The following is a 20,818-nucleotide window of genomic DNA, read 5'->3' on the forward strand; positions in this document are numbered from 1 at the left end:
CTCCAGGGGTTTCTGTATAGATTATTTAGGTTAATCGTTCTATCTACGCAATGGGACTCAGTGCTCAGTCTAGAAGATACCATCAGAGATGCTTAGTTTTGCTGTTCTCAAACTGTGGATTTGTGTCGCCAGAGATAACATGCTTGTTAACAGCAAAAATGTTTTTAAATAACTAAATAATATAAGGAGGTGAGAAATGACAGACCTCAGCCCTATTGTACGTCTGCAAATTTGTGTACACATAGTCAATCCCTTACCTCTCTCTAAAAGTGCAAAGTTTCAAAAAGTTCAATGAGTAGAAGATTGCTGGGGGTGGAAAAGATCTGGACAAGGAGAAGAAGTCTGGAGCAAATGTAAGAAGGGAGGGACAGGAAGTAGAAACAAAAGTAAAACTGTTTGAGCAGCATAGTCCAGAAGTCCTGAGGTTTTCTGAGTATAGCCTTCATTGATTTGAGATATATCATACCATTCTCTCACTAGAAGGGAAAACCTATAATGGCAGCAGGCCATAAAAGAGACCCAGTTTGAGAATATTTTAATGAAGTTCCTTTACCTGTGGGTAAGACAGGCATGCGTGCAAAATGCAAACAGTGCAACAAAGAAATGCAAGGCCTGGTTGACGGCATGAAACAACATCATGCCTTCTCAGGAGGAAGCTGCGTGGAAGATGATGAAAAGAACATGTCTGAACATGCAGGATCTTCAGGTTGGTAAACTTTTTTATTTCGTACTTCTTTCTTGCCTGTCTTCCTTCTGGACTATACTTGAATTCTCATGTTTGAGCAAAAAATATAGTTGTTACAGTGTGGTACTACCATTTTAGATGCAGCTGTGATAAAAAAATAAAGAGCTGAAACAGGCAGATCTTCCTTTTACAATTTCACCTTTAAAGTAGCACTGAGTGTTAGTGAATGCAATGAGTAATACTAAACGAGCAATATGGTAATAATAATTAAATAACTGCATTGACTTATTTTGTTTATGAGAATCCATCCTCAACATACAGGATTCTGAAGACTATCCACCTTCAAGATCACTACAATTTTCTATAGTTTCAGAGTTATCTGCCAATGATAGCATTTCAGTCACATCCTGTATGTCACATAGCCACAGTACATCACCTGTATCAAAAAGAAAAAAAAACTCCATCATCCAGAAACAACCACAGATAAGTTTGTGATAAGAACCAGCCGATTACAAAAAGAGGTAATGGATGAAAAAATTGCCCGGTTTGTTTATGCAACAAACTCTCCTTTCCGTATGATTGAGAACCCACACTTCATTAACATGGTTAAGTCATTAAGACCAGGATACAGTCTACCCAACAGAGCAGATGTCGCAGGCAAACTGCTGGATAAAGTGTATGAAAGAGAAAATGAGCAGTGTGCAAAAGATCTAGAGGCTAAAATTGTTAACCTCAGTCTTGATGGGTGGAGCAATGTCCACAGTGATCCTGTTGTACGTGCTTGTGTGACAACAGAAGAAGGGAATGTCTTCCTTACAGAAACAATTGAAACATCAGAAAATGCACACACAGCAGAATACTTACAAGACGTAGCAGTAAAAGCTAAACAAACTGTGAAAAAAAATTCAAATGTCTAGTACGCAGCTTGGTCACAGACACTGCTGCAAATGTATCAAAGATGAGAAGAAATTTAGAAGAGAGTGAAGAGAGTCTCAAGCTAATAACCTATGGTTGCAGTGCTCATTTGATGCACCTCCTAGCCAAAGACTTCAGTGTTCCAGAAATAACGGCTAATGTTGTTGAAATTGCAAAATACTTCCGTAACAACCACTTTGCAGCAGCTGCTCTGAGAAAAGTGGGAGGAACCAAGCTAAGTCTCCCACAAAACATGCGATGAAACTCAGTAGTGGACTGTTTTGAGCACTGTATCAAGAACTGGCCTAATCTGATGACAGTTTGTGAACAAAATCATGAAAAAAATAGATGGCACCGTCACAGCCAAAGTTCTCAACATTGGGCTTAAGAGAAATGTTGAACACATGCTGAGTACCCTGAAGCCTATTTCTGTAGCCTTGAACAAAATGCAGGGAAACAGCTCTTTTATTGCTGACGCTGTTGAAATTTGGAAGGAACTGAGTGAGATCTTAAAAAGAGAAATATGCAATGACAGAGTTAAATTACAAGCATTAAAAAAACCAACGGAACAAGCACTATCTCCAGCTCATTTTCTTGCAAATATTCTCAATACTTAGTACCAGGGTCAAACCTTAACTGCTGAAGAAGAGGAGTTGGCTATGACCCGGACATCCAGCAATCATCCCTCCATAATGCTAACTACAATAAACTTCAGAACTAACGGTGAACCATTCAATAAATACAGGAACTCCTCACTTAACATTGTAGTTATGTTCCTGAAAAATGCGACTTTAAGTGAAAAGATGTTAAGTGAGTCCAATTTCCCCATAAGAATTAATGTAAATGGGGGGGGTTAGGTTCTAGGGAAATTTTTTTTTGCCAGACAAAAGGCATTATACACATTTTAAACAATTTTAAACAAGCAATTTAATACTACAATCATTGCTGAGTATGAAGCTTGGTTGAGGTGGTGGAGTCAGAGTGTGGAAGAGGGTGAATTGTCTGGCTGCTCCTCTTTGCTGAACTTTCTGAACTCAAAAAAACACATCTAGAGATTGTTGTTTTGCTTTCCTTTTTTTTTTCTTGGTAAATTTCTTTATAGCAAGTCATTAGATGACCAACTCCCCTAATCACTTTGGAGCTGCGTTCTCTGGTAGGATTGTCATCACTCAGGATTTGTAAGCCAGCTTCAATCATTTGGAAAGCTTCAGAAAGCTTAGGGGGTCTTCCAAGAGGGTCCCCACATCTGTACCCCAGAGTGCAGAGTGGGGAAGGAACCCTGACATGGTGGCAGAGCAGTGGGATCATTTTGGACCAAAAGCACAATAGGATTTTAAAAGGACATTTTTTTTTTATCCTTTTGTCTGCTTGGAAAGCAGGGAGGTTTTTTTTTTTTAAGCTGTGAGCAGCTGGAGTTTATTTTTTTTCTCTGCCTGAGGGCAGGGTAGTTAACTTCCTGCAGGGGAATTCACAAGTGGCAGTCAAATTTCGATGGGTTGGTTCTTCTACTTCTTGGCCGTCTTCTTCCATTGCTCTCATCACCTCGAGTTGCATCAGATCTTCATTTGTTGGCTCTTCTCCGTGTGATTGCAGAAGTTGTGTAACATCAGCTTCTTCCACCTCATCAAAACCTTTCTTGGCCAAGCAGAGGATATCTTTCTTCATAGCGGGGACAACATCTTTAAATCCTATTAAGTCACTGGAGATAATGAGGCAGGCAAGGAGGCTGTAGATGCTGTAGGCTAGGAGAAGCCCTTTGCGCAGCAGCAGCTTCCCCTACTCGGCAAGCACCAGGGGCGGGGGGCTCAACCCTCAGCCCGCCCACTCCACCCCTTCCCTCAAGCCCCCACCTTTGACCCGCCTGTTCTCCCCCCCACACCTCATCCTCCTTTACTTCGCAGGCTGCTTCCTCACTCCTCCTTCCCCTCCCTCCCTCCTGAACGCTGCAAGCCAGCTGATTGCCATGGGCAGGAGGCAGGGGAGGGAGGGGGAGCCTGCTCGCCAAGTCCTCACTCCTACCCCTTTCTTCCTGCCTCCTAAACGCGGCAAGCCAGCTGATTGCCGCAGGCAGGAGGCCGGGGCGGGGAGGAGCGTAGGGAGGCTGCCTGCAGTGGAGAAAGCAGGCAGCCAAATAATGTAAGAGTGGAGCATTGCTCAACTTTAAACGCCCATGTTCCCTAATTGATCAGCAACGTAACAACGTTAACCAGGATGACTTTAAGCGAGGAGTTCCTGTATATGTTTGCTGATGATTTTTTAAAGAAAGTCACACCAGTGAACTGGTGGAAGTCACTTTGGAATGAAAATTGTTTCATAAATGCAAGATTTTCCACAGGAAGAAAATTTCAGTTCCAGTTCTACTCTAATTCGTACATTTCATGAAAGATTTTTTTAAAAAAACTCCCAAAAAAGACACAGAAATACAAAGCTATAGAAGAATAATAACTAACCTGGTTATAAAGAGCACAAATATGCAATGCTGTATTTCCTGAGGCATTCTGTGCTCCCATATCTGCTCCATAAAAAAGTAAGTGTTCTAAATGCTGGACATGTCCATATCGGCAAGCCTATAAAGACATAAATTTAACATTTTGATTACTATATAGTCTTACTGTATCGGATAAATATCCCAATTACACATTTCTTCATCCAAGAATATGCTACATCCTTATAGCCTAATTCTCAGTTATTCTGTATGATTCTAGAGTACCAGTAGGAACACCGAGAGACACCACCTCCATCATTCCCCTCCTTTATTTCTCCCTCCTAAGGTCCACCTTGTAATAACCCTCCTTTCAGTACAGCAGCATTTGGTACAGTTCTGGCCCTCCCCAGAGAGTGCTTCTATATCTGATGAAGCCAGTCATTACCAAGGGACACATTTCCTTCTCCAACAGCTGAGACTGCTGTCTCTGCAGTGTTGCTATGTTTACCACAGGAAGGGTTCAGGACTCACACTTGGATGCTGTGCACAGCAGCTGACACTAGGTGCCTCGGTTGGCTCCAAAAAAAAACACTTTAAAATGGAAGTAAGATTTGAAACGAAAATAATATTTGATATAGTAAATATGAAATTGAGCAAGTTAAGGGTCTGATCCACCTCCCATTGAAGTCAATGGAAAAAACTCCCACTAACTTCAATAGAGGCCTAATTGGGGCATAAGGTCCAGATCTTGTAAAAAACGTATACATGTGCTCGAGTTTGCACATTAAAGTGGAAATCAATGGGAGTCCTTATGTGCATAAAGTTAAACGTGTTTCTTAAGAATTTGGAGGATAACAGTCTAAGATACAATAAAATAAATAGTTCTAAATTATGTACCTACCAACATGTGCTTGTTACTCCTATTAATGCAGTGGGAACTATATACAACAGAACAAAGACAAAATATTCATTTACCTGCAAAAATTATGATTAAAAACCATGAGCCAGTAAATTAGCATGCTGCATATTTGACTGAAAAACATTTATTTTCTGTTTATAGGCTCTAGAGTAGAAAATCAAGCTTTTTTTGGAAAGGTGACACTAGATTGCACTGAAGATGATCTGATTTCTGAACACTGCTTTTAAAGAGTGAAGATATATTGGGGAATTAAATTAGCCGAAGTACTGTAAGTCAATGATTTTTCATGACATTGTTTCCTTCTGAGTATCTTCCTCTGATCTGTGAGCACAAGAGCTATAAGAGTGTACTTCAGAAATATGTATTGTATAAAGAAGAATAAAAATCATTACAAAACATAACTCAGTAAAAGATGATTGAGATTCAACAATAACTGCAGAGGTCCTGCATACAGAGGGTCTGACTTTGATCCAAAGAGAGAAAACCTGTGAATTATTTGGCCAGACACACTGCCCAAACTTCAAATACTGAATAGGTGAAATTAATTGTTCATTGAATGAGACCATGAATTAATCTGGTGAACAATTTTCATTAATGAATAAATCTGAGGGGAAAAAAATCACAGTATTTCTATCTATCAATCTTAGTGACTTATCTGGCTCCCACTACCATAATACATGAATGTCTCAGAATCTTTAATGTAGTGATTCTCTTCCCTGTAAGGTAGGGAAGTGCTATTATCCCCATTTTACAGATGGGGAACTGAGGATAATGAACCTGTCCCACATCACTCAGTTATCCTATGGCAGAGCAGGGAGTGAAGCCAGGTTTTCCAAGTCCCAGGCTAGTGCCCTAACTAGTGGACCATTATTCTCGTCTCTGGTCACAGACCATTCACAAGCAGAAGGGGGGGACGGGACAATATTTGTTAAATAGTTTACTCATTATGAATTATTTGCCCAAGTAGAGGGGGGAAAAATAGATTCAATGAAAATAGAACAGGAAAGATTTATTCTAAAATCTTTCTAAAATCTCTAAAATAATATCCATCAGAAAGATATTATTCACCAAGGAGCAAATGGAACAGCCATATAGGATGCCCAAATCTATCACTGCAAAATGATAATGTATATTTGTGTTCGGAAGTACAGTTTAGATTAGAATAGACAGATACTGAGTTCCAGAATTCAGATGCCTGCATCTCCAATAGTCAGCCAGCTAGTCAGTGCAGGCATGCAAAGGACTAAAATGTTGGAATCTCAGGTTTCTAATCCCAATTTTTCTATTGACTCACTACATGATCTTGGGCAAATCACTCCATCTCTGGGCTAAAATCAGCCCTGAAACAAGGGGACAGCTCCCATTTAAGCAACCAGGAAATATGACTGTTCATGCTAGAGCTGAATTTAGCCCTTTGTGTCTGTCTGCTAATCAGTAAAATGAGGCTAATAATGCTACCCTACCTGTAAGTGTTTCCACGGACTGCTGTGGCTCCCTCTGATGTCACGTAATGGTATGCAGGAGTCTTTGCCTCTAGGACCCCCTGTTGATCTGCTGTTTGGCACTGTGATTTGCCTGTTCTGTCCACAGTTTATCCTTCCAGCTAAATTGTGTCTAATCCAGACCTCTTCTGAGGTAATAAAAGTCCAACTAAGTGCATCATCTCATCTAGATATTTGCCTAGTTTTACAACAGGGCTACATAAAAAGCACTAACAAAGTCAGTGAGGTGTGAGGTTTTCTGCAGGAGTGGTGGGTGAAATTCTGTGGCCTGCATTGTGCAGGAGGTCAGACTAGATGATCATAATGGTCCCTTCTGACCTAAATATCTATGAATCTATGAATCAGTACAAACTAAAATTTCATACAGACAATAACTTGTTTATATTGTTCTATATACTATACACTGAAAGGTAAATCTAAAAGTCTAAATGTCCCAATGAAGAGATCCTTTCACCCTTCTCAGGCTACTCCTCAACCTGCCCTCTGGTGTCAGTCCTCAGCCCCTCCCCACCTCAGCTCAACAGTCCTTGTGCTGGGAAGAGGGTTATGCCCTTCCTTAGGGCTACTAGAGGAAACCCAGCCTCACCCTCTGGTCTGGTGGCCGACCCAGAGACCCCATGTTAAGCAGCTAGGTCTGTTCTTTTAGATGTGCTGCTGTTTCCCTGGGCTACTTGCTACCTCCAAACCCCTTGTGCTGTTTCCCAGGAGCCTGTGGTTAATACAGCCTCTCCTCTGGTTCCCAGACCTCTCAGGCTTCTCCCTAGGTCCTCCCAGCTCCTTGTTCCTCCCCTGGAACACCGACCCACAGTGCTGCCTCCCTGGGCCTTTCCCCCTTTCCAGAAGCCAAAACAGGGACTAACTCCATCCTTGGGGTCCTCTTCAACTTGCCTTCAGCAGGCTCTACCCAGAGAGAGTGAGAAGTCTATCTCCTGTCTCATGGGTTTCCTTTCTCCTGAGTTCTCTCCTCTCTCTGTGTAGTCTTCCCTGACCCTTTCACAGCTGGGGTTTCTAAGGATAATTAAGCTGTCAGATCAGGATCAAATGATGGATAGTTGCTATATCACAAGCAGGGCTTAGCCCATCTCCCCTTAAAAGGCCACCCAGCCTGTGACACTACCTCTACGGGGTTCTGTGAAAATTAATCACTAGGGCCCAGATCCACAAAAGTATTGGGGGTTACAATGTTCATCATTGTGACGCCTAACTTTTAGGCACCTAAAAAATCACTGGAACTAAAATGGGAGCCACAAAGCCTGAATTAGGTTCCCTATACAATGTATGCGGAGAGATAGGCACCTAAGAATGTGATCCACAAAAGCCAGCATGCTAGGCAGAGAGCAGCCTTAACTAGCCAATGGGAGATGTTCATGAGAGAGATATGCTAAACCGCACCGTTCTCACAGAGTTAGGTGCTTAAGTTTGGGCTTCAGGAGACACCTATCTCTGCTTGCAATCCACAGCTGGGAACCCTTCTCCTGGAGGTGAGTGGCTTAGATGTCTATGCTGTTTCTTGCAAGATGAGTTAGGAACCTTCTTAACTCCACACAAAAGAGAAGGAGGAAATGCCACCTCTCTTATAACTTTTAGGTCAGTGGTTAGAGCACCCAGCCTAGGATGTGAGAGACCCAGGTTCAGTTTCCACCCTCTGCCTGATGGGGAGAAAAGATTTGAACAGGGGTCTCCCACCCACCCCCCAGCAGAGTGATCTAACCACTGGGCTATCAGATATTCTGATGTAGGTCTGCCTCAAGTTCTCCTGTTGAAGCTGTTCCACTTTCCATAAATAATTAATTAGTCATTGGAGCAAGAGGACTGGACCTCTCTCTCTCTCTCTCTCTCTGGATAAATACTAAAATAGTAATTGTGAGTTAAAGTGGAACAGCTTCAACAGGAGAAACTATGGCAGTCCCACAACAGAATATCTCATAGTCCAGTAGTTAGGGCACTCACCTGAGAAGGGAGACCCCAGTGCAAATCCTTTCTCCCCACCAGGCAGAGAAGGGAATTGAACCTAGGTTTCCCACATTGCAGATGAGTGTTCTACCACTAAAAGATATAAGGGAGGCAGCACCAAATCAGTTTTTGATGGGGTCTGATCCAGTGGGTGCACTGAGTGCATGCCTACTGGATCAGGCCCTGCAGGTGAGATAGGCATTCCCCCCTATCATCCCATGGTTGTGAATCCTGCTGGAGCTTAGGCAGGAGATAGGTATCCCAATGACTAGAGGGAGGCAGTAGTGCCCAGGCAAAAAGGCAGAAACATTGGTGCCTAGCGAACTTTTACAGTGAACATTTACGCACCAAGTGAATTTAGGATTTGATGGCAGCTGAGCAGTTTTGTGGATTGCAGTGGCTACTGGGACTGGGACTTAGGTGCCCAAATTAGGTACTTAATACCTTTGTGAATCTGGGCCTAAATGACTGTTCTACTAAATAAGTAGAAACCAAGCTGTGATTAATGACTTCTTTACTATCCTAAGTCACTTCACATCTCTCAGAAATGATAAGAGATGGGACAGCTTTATACTGCCATCTTTCACACGTCAGAGAGGGGTACTGACATTGTTGCTTTCTAAGCATGGATTGCTCAATTAACCCATAATCCAGATTTAAACTTCCTTGATTTATCTAGGATTAAAACCAAGAAGATGGTTTTGGAAAACACAGCCCCCTTTCAGTGAGAGAAATAATTACTATAAATGTATTAAGTTGGGTTTTCATACAGAGAGGATTCTTCTTTGTACTTCCAGAGATTGCTGGTGAGACCATTCTTTGAAAGAAAAGTTCCTCCCCATCACTGTCACCTAGACTTCTGAGGGAATTAAAGAAACACTTACCTACCTCCAATTCACCCCTCCCCCAACCAACTATAATGGTGGTTAAACCCCTTTTACTTACTTCCTAATAGAAATGGACCCAAACAAATAACCAAGATACGAACACCCTGGAACACTGAAAAAGCGTTGATCCAAGTCCAAGCGTTGCAACTCATACCCACCTCCTACTAAGAAAAGAATTGTGTACTAAGAAAACTATGATGAAGGAAAAGTGAGCATCCTTCTTAGGTCAGAAAACCTGATTTGACATCCTAGGATATTTGCCCACGAACACATAGGCAGATATACCAGACCAATTCATTTTAGCAGTAACCAAGAAACTAATCCATATGGAAGACAGACTGAGAAAATAATTGCACCAAACATGGGAAACTGCTGGAATTTTCAAATATACTAGTGTACTGAGATGCTTCTGATGCATATCAGAAGAGGCTTCTAAAGTATCTCTGATACATTTCCATGGAAATCTTACTGCCTTTTTTTTTTTAACTGTAATTCTTCCAAAACGTTATCCCCAGGCCACTGGTAATTCTGCATCTAAACCTTCCAAGAGTCCAAACTAGCAAGGCGGTGAGTGCCATCAGATCCAATTAATCTCAGTGAGAGGTAAATATGCTCAAGAACTCAGAGAATCAGGTATCAAGTGTGAAATTCAGCCCTGTGGAGAGGTTCAGCAAAAGGCCTATGTACCGTTTACAGCACTTCATCCAAGTTCCAGAGCATACAGAGGAAAGAAATTTTTGCTATAGTTTTTGCGCATGCACACATGCTCCCACACACACAGAGCTTCCTTCGTTTCTTGTCTCACAACTTTAACGATACAAAATGACCCAATATCTGATGCCATAACACAATCTGTGTGCAGCAATCCTTCCAATCCCTTTGCCTAGAGCAGTGGTTCTCAAACTGTGGGTCAGGACCCCAAAGTGGGTCATGACCCCATCTTAATGGGGTCGTTGGGGCTGATGTTAGACTTCCTGGGGTCCAGGGCCCAAGCTGGAGGCCCACCACCCGGGTTCCAAGACCGAGGCCCACTACCCAGGGCCTGAGACCGAGGGCTTCAGCCCTGGGTGGCAGGGCTCAGGTTACAACCCTCCCCTCCCCCCCCCGGCCCCGCCTGGGGCTAAAGCCCTTGGGTTTGGGCTTCGGACCCCCCACCCGGGGTCGGGGATTTGGGATGGCTCAGTCTTCGGTCCGCCCTCCTCGGGTCATGTAGTAATTTTTGTTGTCAGAAGAGGGCCATGGTGCAATGAAGTTTGAGAGCCACTGGCCTAGAGACTAGACCCTCCTACAAGGAAACAGCAGCAATGCCAGATGTTATCGGTTTTATGCTGATCTCCTGTAAGCTACATACCTCCTTCTCTTAATACAGTGACTGCACTTAGAATGCCACAACCCACTGCTTCATTTCATGTACGTTAAGCACACTGCTGCTGCTAAATCCCTTATTTGAAGGTCTTAGAGGAAATTCAGAGCTATTAGGAGAACACATAGGAGAAGAGGCCTAAGAAAAAACAAGTCTCAGACAAAAAGCATCTTACCAAATCATATGGATTTCTATGCAGAAAGAGATACATAGGCTTCTGGAATACAGAGACAGGATGCCTATCATTTCCCAAAGAAAGACTCCTGGTTGTTGTTGCAAAGCTGAACAAGCTATACCTGAAAAATAATCATGGTACACCATTGTCTAGCTCAAGAGATCACCAGAACCTTAGGGCATACTGAGATTAAACAAGGCCCTAAATCACTCTCTTATGTGGACCAGGTGACAGCAAATGTATCTACCTACCAAATATTGAACACTACTTGAGCAGAGCAGTCAGGGAGACCCAGTTATGGAGAAATGGGAAATGTCACTTGAAACTTTTTATCTAGAAGAGAGGAAGCAAAACTCAAATTTTGAACTGGTTAGAGCGAACCAGTGAGAAACATCCTTCAGTACAGCACACTAAAGGATTCCAGATTCAGGACTTGTGTCCACATATTCATTATATTACCACCAATAACTAAGGTCAAGATATTTCTGGTATAAAGGAACAAGCAGCATGACCAAGAAAATAGAAAGTGGCATCTGCAAAAGAAAGATCTGGCAATATTTTTGCAGTGGGGCATTCCTAACAGAATGCTACAATGCAGACTTCCAAGAGTCCACTAAAGGGATGTGCAATACCAGCCAGCTGGAGCAGTAATTTGTGCAACTATGTCCATAGAAACTGTGAAGCTTGACTACTGCAAAACTCTAGTAGACAGGATATTTACTTTACTAACAGCAAATTCCATGGTACTAAACAAAACAAAAGAAAAAGAAATCCCTGCATATATAAATTAAATACCTTCCAATAAAAGATTTTACAGAGTCCCACACAATACGCAAAATCCTGGAAAAGCAATCTGTTGAGCAGGCGTATTTCCTGACCTCACAGTCCCGCAGCTGTAAATATAAAATCTAATGAAGAGTAATCTTTCATACCTGATGAATCTCTTGCCATCCATTTTCGTCTTTGCAGCTGACTGTAGCATGTTCATGAAGTAAAAGTTCACAACAATAAGGGTCTCCTCCTACTACCGCGGTGTGGTATAGTGGTGTCAATCCACAGCTGTCCTTGTAGTTAGGAGATGCTCCAAGCTCTAAAAGGGTCTACAAGTAATTATAAATGGTGGACATGTCTGAGCAAATAACCGAAGGGCTCTCTGTATATTTATACCTTTCCAAAGTGCTGTTTAGGAGGTGGCATTTTTTGTTCCTGTTCTACAAGTTGGCTGAATGGGCTGAAGTACAGACAGCCTCAGAATAGCTGTGGCACAGTGCCAAAGGTCCATGGTAATTCAGGCAATTGGTGCACTCTGTGAAGTCCTAGAGTTGGTACTCAGGGGATCTGCAGGTGACAGAATGAGTAGCAAAGACTGCCCACTACCCATCCTGTTATCGAGTTGAAAAATTGGGTGTTTTAATAAAGTTGTGGCTTTTGGCCACTCTTCAATTGCAGCGTGCCTTACCAAAAACATTGTGTAATTTGAAATCATGTCCAGAAGGAAGTAATGGAATTTCATAAACACAAGATTTAATCTAGAATGTCAAAATAATCAACAATACCAGTTAGAGCGGGAAGAAAAAACAAAGGGGCCAGTATTAAAAAGATAAAATGTATGATTCATGCTATTGGCATTCACTTTCAAAGACAGATCATAGAATATCAGGGTTGGAAGGGACCTCAGGAGGTCATCTAGTCCAACCCCCTGCTCAAAGCAGGACCAATCCCCAATTAAATCATCCCAGCCAGAGCTTTGTCAAGCCTGACCTTAAAAACTTCTAAGGAAGGAGATTCTACCACCTCCCTAGGTAACGCATTCCAGTGTTTCACCACCCTTCTAGTGAAAAAGTTTTTCCTAATATCCAACCTAAACCTCCCCCACTGCAACTTGAGACCATTACTCCTTGTCCTGTCCTCTTCTACCACTGAGAATAGTCTAGAACCATCCTCTCTGGAACCACCTCTCAGGTAGTTGAAAGCAGCTATCAAATCCCCCCTCATTCTTCTCTTCTGCAGACTAAACAATCCCAGTTCCCTCAGCCTCTCCTCATAAGTCATGTGTTCCAGACCCCTAATCATTTTTGTTGCCCTTCGCAACATTTAAACAGCATTTCCTGCAGACAGATCTTACACTATTTATCAGTGCACAAGATTAAGGCCATGTTTACACTACCACTTATGTCAGCAAAATTTATATCACTCGGGGTGAAAAAAAACACACCCCTCAGAGACACAAGTTTCACCAGCATAAGTGATAGTGTGCACAGCACTATGTCAGTGGGAGAGCTTCTCCTGCCACGTAGTTACCAATGCTCATTGAGGGTGGTTAAATTATGTCGACCAGAGAGCTCTCTCTCATCAGCATAGAGCAGTCTCATGAGGGACCTTATAGCGGCGCAACTGTATTGATACAGATGTGCCACTGTAAGGTCTCTAGTGTTAACATAAATTATGTTTCAGAAGTGATGGTGAAACAGACGCTTCTGAAATGAAAGGGCCCTTTGTTGAATGCAAATCCTGAAAGTCAAAAGCCTAGGGTAAATACTTAAGCAACCACAGATTAAAAGATCCATTAAGGACAATATGATAATTAACTCCAAAGCATTTTCCTTTATATATTGTTCTGTATAAAATAATGCATAATGTGGCTCTGAGAGAATTTACCTTGAGGGTTACTTGGTTCTTGGCTCTAGCTGCTTTGTGCAGAGCTGTCATTCCATCTTTCGCTCTGAAATCTAAATGTGCCCCTCCATTTTTCAGAGTTTTAATCACTTCTACAGTATTATCATGCTGAGCTGCCAAAGTTAGAGGAGTTTCTAAAGACAAAAAGAATATAATGTGTGAGAAAAATACAAGCAACTTTAACCAAAAAAAGTATTTACAAATATTTCAAAAAATATTTTAATTGTTAGATTTTAAGTATAAAACAGATGAAACACTGCCTTAGGAATAGCATAAACTATCAACTTATTTCCTTCATATATTGGAACTATAGGTTTTGCTAAGACCGAGCCTTTAAAGGGCAATAGATTCAGCGGGTAGAATTTGGTTTTGTTTATACAGTAAAACCAGAATGTGTACCACTTTATGCATTGATTTCATTAATCTCTTACCTCCACTCTCTAGGTCATGGTAGTTGGGGTCCAGTCCCCGATCCAACATCTTTGTGATTTTTTCCACTGAGAGATGATGAACATGATCCATAAATTTTCTCAAATTAGCCTGAAAGAAAGAGTGACGACTGAAAAGTCCTCAGATCGTACGAAGAATATTCCAGTTACGACTAAGATCTTCAGCTGGTATAATCTCCATAGCTCCATTGACCTTAATAGAACAGTGCCAATTTACACTAGTTGAGGATCTCTGGCCCTAAAATGGTACTCAATCAGAGCATAGATTCTATGGAATGCAATGGTCAAAATTAAAAACAAGAATATGCTGCTTACAGCATTCAGGAAAAACATTACTAGAAGTCCTATTCATAAAGAAATCAGACTGATAAGATGGAGATCATAATTAATCCGACCTGTAAGGGTCTCTGAAGATATGTATGTCAGTATTTATAAAACTGGTGATGTACTGAAAACTTGCTGGGTTTATATAAAGTTCATATAAAATTACTTGTAAATTTATGGCAAAGTCAAACATAGGAAATATACTGTTAGAAAAATTCTCAAATTGTAGTCACTGGACTACTAGCCACTCATGGACGTTTACTGGTGGTCTGCAGACTGCTCAGCTGGTCACCCGAAGCAGATCTCCCCCTAATTTTCCAGTGCTAAATTACATACTTTTCTAAATATTCCTTTTCCACTTAAGCAATTGCCTTAGTTGTTGCAAAGATGCTTCACATTCTACAGTCAGTTGTGAGAGGGGAGGCATTCACAAGACAACTTCTGTTTAGATGTGGTCTACATGAAGAAGTCTGAGAATCCCTGGTGTATTGAATATAAAATCCAAGTCCTTCAGGCTTTACTCACATAAGCAGTTCCTTGACTTCAGTGGGACTATTCACATGAACAGAGATCTGCAAGATCAATGTTAGAACTATCCAGGCTGCACTCTGTATGTATTTTTTAGACTGTCATTAGAATCAAAGGATTCTAATCAGAGAGTCATTGTGCATCTGATGTTAGTACTTTTCCTGCCAGATACTATCTTTCAGAAAATGGATGCTCTCCCTTATCACCAGTAAATTGGACATACCTTTGTATGAAGCTTGGCCAGCTGTTTTTCATCAAGATTTAATTGCTTATACACTCTCTTCTTGTACCGAAACTGATAGGGAAACAAAGAGATTAAGTCAAAATTTCATATTTTATTTAATAGTGAAAAAGATCAGAAATTATCAGAATGTGGCATCTGTTAACAGTCATGTAGATTTGGGCAAACTTCAAAAAAGGGCTTGGGAGTACAGTTTAAATAAACAAATAATTAAATAAACCCCAAAATGTTAGAATGCTTAGAACCATACTATTGAAATTCTACAATCCTTATAAGCTAAGTTTATACTTGGTATAAGTATCCAGAAGTTAATGAAATTACATGAGGAATGAGTTTGGCCCCTTGAATCTACACAAATAAACTGGAAATACCATGTGAAGAGCTTTCCCCAAAGACATTTCAGCACTTTCACTTCCAGCCACAGACAGAAAAAGGAATTGCAGAGGTATGTGAAAATTTAAAACATGCATTTAAAAAAAAAAATCAGCAGAACGTTTCTGAATCCTTACTCATAGGAGTAGTTCTGTGGATGTTAATGACACATCTGCTGTGAGTAAGGATTACTCATGTGCATAAGGGTTACAGGACTGACTTTGGTCCAGCTGAGGCCAGTTCTTATTCTGTTCTGACCAGTTTGCCTATTGCTAGAGCAGACAGATCAGCTGAAAATTCATGGGGTCACCATTACACCATGATATATATTTACCACTGATCTAGCACACCACAATTTATAGTTCATTAGAATGCTAAATGGCTCTTCTGTGATTAATTGACTTTCGTGTAAAATGTATTTTTAAACATAGATTTCACCCCCACCTTTCTTCTCACAAGGCTAGATGGTGGTATTTATGACACCTCCCTGTAAGGGGGCAGTGTGGAGCTGCAGTACCCCCGGACGAGAGGTGGGGAGATTGTGCTCCTTGCCCATTGTGGTGCATAATCTATTCCATCCTAATGAATGAAGTAGACTGTTTGCTCTGGTCTGTTGGCCTCACCCTGTACAACAGTGCAGGAGGGTCACGCCATGATCCAGGCAGTGTGAATGCCTCAAAACAATAAGCTTTTGCATGACATGCAATGTTGAGGAAGCGACTTGTGTGCCACTACACAAGGTCCCTTCACTATCTGGCCCATAATCTTTCTTGATTATGTCTGAAGTTCAAAGCCCCCTCTCTCTCCTCCCCCTTTTTTAAAAAAAATATTAGCTTTTCATGGAATTTCTGTCTCTTTGTGTTCATTAAGATTCTACTGTAACTACTGTTCATGCTCTCAACATGCTACAGTTTTCGGGGGGAGGGATAGCTCAGTGGTTTGAGCATTGGCCTGCTAAACCCAGGGTTGTGAGTTCAATCCTTGAGAGGGCCATTTAGGGATCTGGGGCAAAAATTGGGGATTGGTCCTGCTTTGAGCAGGGGTTTGGACTAGATGACCTCCTGAGGTCCCTTCCAACCCTGATATTCTATGATTCTCTGAACTGGTAAATACATGTTGTGAATAGAGACAAAAATAGATCTTTGTTTACTAGGTAGAATTCAAAGAGTGCCATGTATTTTTTGGATAGGGCCTGAATATCAGCTTTTCGGGTAGAACACTTTCATCCGTTACTTGCCATGTACTCGAATACTGCAGAGAAAAAGGATCCTTTCCCCATTTATTGCACATAGAGGAATTCTGCTGACAAATCCTCTACTGTTAAAACAGTACTGTAACAAGTGCACTGGCGAAAACAGTAGACTTAAATATAGTGATTATTTACTTTGTTCAGGGTTATAGCACAAACATCAGTGACTGACTCTCAGAATTCAACTGGTAGAGTAAGTAGGGCTCTGAATTCTCACTTCCATTAGTTTTACACCAGTGTAAATCTACTGATGTCAGACCTGCAAATTTCACTTATTTTTCCTGTCTACTATAGTTTTTTGGCCTTTCCTAGAGAGAAAGTTGAGCAATTACTGACTCAGTGTAGGAAGTATTACATATAAAATCAGAGAGTAATTTATGTGAGTTAGGGAATAGCCGAAATATTAAAACATTTCCAGATAATCTCCTGTTTCCCTAATTTTACTCAAAATTTAGATTACTCATACTAAGGGCTTGTCTGAGCAGTGAGGTAATGCACACTACTGGCAGGGATGGGAGGGTGATTTCTAAAACACACTGATGGGTAGTGGCATAATTGGTCCATGTAGAGCCTGCTAGTGTCCACTTAAGGTTCCCTAGGGCAGTGTTTTTGAAATGGTGGGTCCCACTCTGGGAGTTGTGACGCACTCAGGTTTGTCCCATATGCCAGGTTGCAATACCCACACCTGGGAGTCAAGCCAGCACCACAGGACAGGAGCTGTCATTGCAGGGTAAGTGTAGGGCATCCTTCCTCTCCAATCCCCTGTCTCCAGGTTCTCCCCTCCACATTAGTCCCATCATCCTCTAGAACTTTCCTACAACCCTCTAGTGGATCGGGACCCACCATATAGGAAACATTGCACTAGGGAATTTTTAATGTGCACCAGCAGGCTCTACATGGACCAATTAATGTGAATTCTGGATTTCACATGGCCCTTGCTATATGGTGCGCTACACAGTCATTTTTTCAACTAAAAATCCCAGTGTATCAATAATGAGCAAAATAGGTCAAGCAACTGGTTACTTGTTCTTTCATCTGGGAGAAACCATCAGCCCTTCCAGTCCTCTCACTCATCAGAGGGTGCCAGGATTTATATAGTCCCTTTTCCCAGAATGTCTTGCTTTATCTCAAGACTACATCTGGCTGTCCAGGAATGACATTTCCCAGCAACCCATCATTGCTAAGGGGAAAGAAAAGTTCCAGCATGCCCTACAACTGGAACTGCAGTCTGGTCCTTAAAGCATAGTTTAGCACCTTAGATTTCTCCATCAAATCATAAAAAGTGTTACCCTGAAATGTCTTTCTGTCAATCAGTGATCATGACTCCTGTTCTACTGGTATGCCTCCAGAGGAAAATTCTGGAACAGAGTAGTGCTGGCCCCACAGGTTTCTAGTATTAAAGGGCTGGTACATCCCACCACAGAAAGTCATTGAGCCTGATCCTTAACTTTTATGTGAGTAATGCATAAAATACCCCCGCTGAAACAAACAGCATTACTTGTGTGAGCAAGGCTTCAAGGTCAGCCCTTTGAACACTACTTCTTGAGTGTAATTCACATCCATTTAGAAACCTCAAATAAGATTTACTATATATACATATCATACCATAAATAAAAATGTTTCAGATAGTAAAGCTTTAAAATTTTTACAGATGTATTAAAATACCTCTAAGGAGGGAACACCTTTATTCACTGGTTGTGGATATTCCCTAAGGAGTCGTTCCTCGTCCAAAAATTTCCCATCTCTCCCGTTGCTGGCAGGCTGAAACAGCCCATAATTCAGGACATCTTTCAAACTCTGATTCAAAGTGCATAAAATTCGTTGTTTTGCTACCCACACTGAAGCTTCAGGATTAAATCTAATGCATTTCTGTAAAGCCAAATAAAATAACACGTTACAAAACTTATGAGAGATTTATAAAGATCATTCTAAAGTAACAAAAAGCCACATAAGTAATATTGTGAGAGCCTGCAAAGAGTGCACAGAAATTAAATACAAATACAATATAATATACACTTGCATATAAAGCAGAAAATTTTGCTCAGCCACAAGGCAAAATATTCCACAATACTTGGTATCTTTCATTTTCAGGCACATGTTCCCAATACCTTATCCAACTTTTTCTAGACAAAGAGGAAGAGAAGAAAGCATATAACTTGAGCTCAAAATGAATGAGATCAGCTATAACAAATTAAACGAATAAACTGTACTTGTCTGCATTTCCCTGCAAAAGAAGCTGCAAATCTACATTTAATTAAATTCTAAGACAAGGAACTGCATTAACAAGGAGATTAGATTTCAGACATCTGTTCCTTAACAACATCAAACACAGAGGTGCTATAAAAACATAGGGCATCCTGAGTTCTTTCTCAGACTTTAGAACTCATATCTTCTTTCACAGATCATGTGCGAGTACGCAACATCTCTTGGTACAACCCAGGGAAGGCAGGCTAATGGGACTTCAAGCACCCTTTCGATTTTGATTTTGTTTGGTGACCCGTGTAGCCTCCCGCATAATTTACATTTAAATTACAGCAGCCTGTCCTCAGCTGCCTTTGTGTGGCCGCAGTGATATGTGCAGTGGGCCCATCCTCTCACCTTGATATGCCCCTCCCTCCTTCTGCACTGGGGCTTGCAAAGAGCATGGCATAGGGCTGCTATGTCAGTCTCTCTCCTGGACAATTACAGTCTGTTCTGGTCCCCTTATGTTTCCCCAGCAGAATACAGGGGCTACTCTGGGGCCAAAAGAAGTACCCGCAACCCCAATAATATTTCAAATACAAGAAAAAAATCAAAATACACATAGCAGCCTTAACTGTGACCACAATATGAACTCAGCTTTTCAATATGTCATTAATTTCTGTTTAGGTCATTTCTGAAGATCTCTATGTTCTTAACAATTATATTCTTCAACTTGCATTTCTTCTATATGTAGATAGTAAGAACGGAACAGTACAGAAAAATACAAATTGACACCTTACAGGAAAAGGAAATGCTTTTTTTAATCTGACGTATCAACTTAATTTACAGCTTTCTATAGTACTCATCTTTGCAGAATCTGTAGGTTACATATTTTATAAATTCTCTAGAGATAAATCACTCATATGTAAAAAACTAAGCACTATGAATTTATTAATGATAAACATGTCAATACTTGACAAGATACCATGCAGTTCTGAAAGCATGAACCTCTGATTTCAAACATTTAACCAAATCATACAAATGGCTAAATCAAGTGCAAAATTTACCACTTTATAGGTTTATATGGCAATGTTTCTTTTCTAAATCAGTTTCTCCATTTGGGGGAAATAGTCCCATTAGTGCAAAACATTCTTGGATCCTGAGAGGCATGAAGGACTTTCAATTCTCCATTAATTTCACTGGGCATTGCAGGTGCTCAGCGGTCATCAGCATATCTCAAGATTTTGCCCTATAGAAATAGGAGTTACTAGCAGCGTCTCACCCTGTATATTATTTGTGTGGCAAGCTGACCTGCTCACAAATTCCAATTTAGGGGATTGCAATCAACGTTTGGCTCTGATTCTGCCAATTATTCCTCAAATTAAAGATCAGTTGACACTGATGATTAGGTATCCTCTATACATCTTTGTTGCCTGGCAAGAAATGTTCTAGCTAAGCTGCCACGATAGCATCACACAATCACCCATTTGCTGAAGGAATATGGTAGGCTTATGAATACTAGCTTAAATCCAGCTCTACAATGCTTTTTTTTCATGCGTGGATCATTGGGGATCACATCTCAGTTTATTTCTCTTTGTGACTGGTACAAACTGCAGTTTTTTGAGACGTGCTTCAAATACTTACCCGGGCTACTGTTAGGATACATAAGGAAATTATAGGGGTCAGGGAACGTGGGGGGCAAGGAGAGAGAATGTTGTGCTCAGGAAAATAGTGGGAGAAGAAGACAAAGGGACATGGTTACTAGGCTAACTATACTGTTGTCCCTTTTTGGGGTCTCTGAGTGCATCTACCACAGGTGTCAGGCTGCAGGCCTTTACCTCTCCTGGAGTGGAATTCCACATTTTGCCCACTCTCAGCTCAGGACCTTGGTTACAGCCCCCTGGTACCAACCACGACTAATTCAGCAGGTCCATCTGGGATTGGACCCTGCAATGGTTTCTCTTTTGGAGTCTG

The 20,818-nt window shown here is 41.2% G+C and overlaps 1 protein-coding gene across 1 annotated transcript in view; it reads right to left on the reverse strand.

Annotated features, from left to right (window-relative positions):
• SHANK2 (SH3 and multiple ankyrin repeat domains 2) overlaps positions 1–20,818 on the reverse strand; it is a 618,929-nt gene that overhangs the window by 477,419 nt on the left and 120,692 nt on the right. Inside the window, exons 6-11 of the mRNA XM_084631101.1 lie at positions 18,329–18,532; positions 15,025–15,096; positions 13,932–14,040; positions 13,483–13,634; positions 11,757–11,924; positions 4,051–4,167 (exon numbers count right to left, since the gene is read on the reverse strand). Coding sequence (XP_084487227.1) covers positions 4,051–4,167; positions 11,757–11,924; positions 13,483–13,634; positions 13,932–14,040; positions 15,025–15,096; positions 18,329–18,532 — 822 coding nt within the window. The remainder of the gene's footprint in view (positions 1–4,050; positions 4,168–11,756; positions 11,925–13,482; positions 13,635–13,931; positions 14,041–15,024; positions 15,097–18,328; positions 18,533–20,818) is intronic.

Source organism: Lepidochelys olivacea (assembly GCF_965140295.1).
Source record: "Lepidochelys olivacea isolate rLepOli2 genome assembly, chromosome: 6".
Taxonomy (NCBI): domain Eukaryota; kingdom Metazoa; phylum Chordata; order Testudines; family Cheloniidae; genus Lepidochelys; species Lepidochelys olivacea.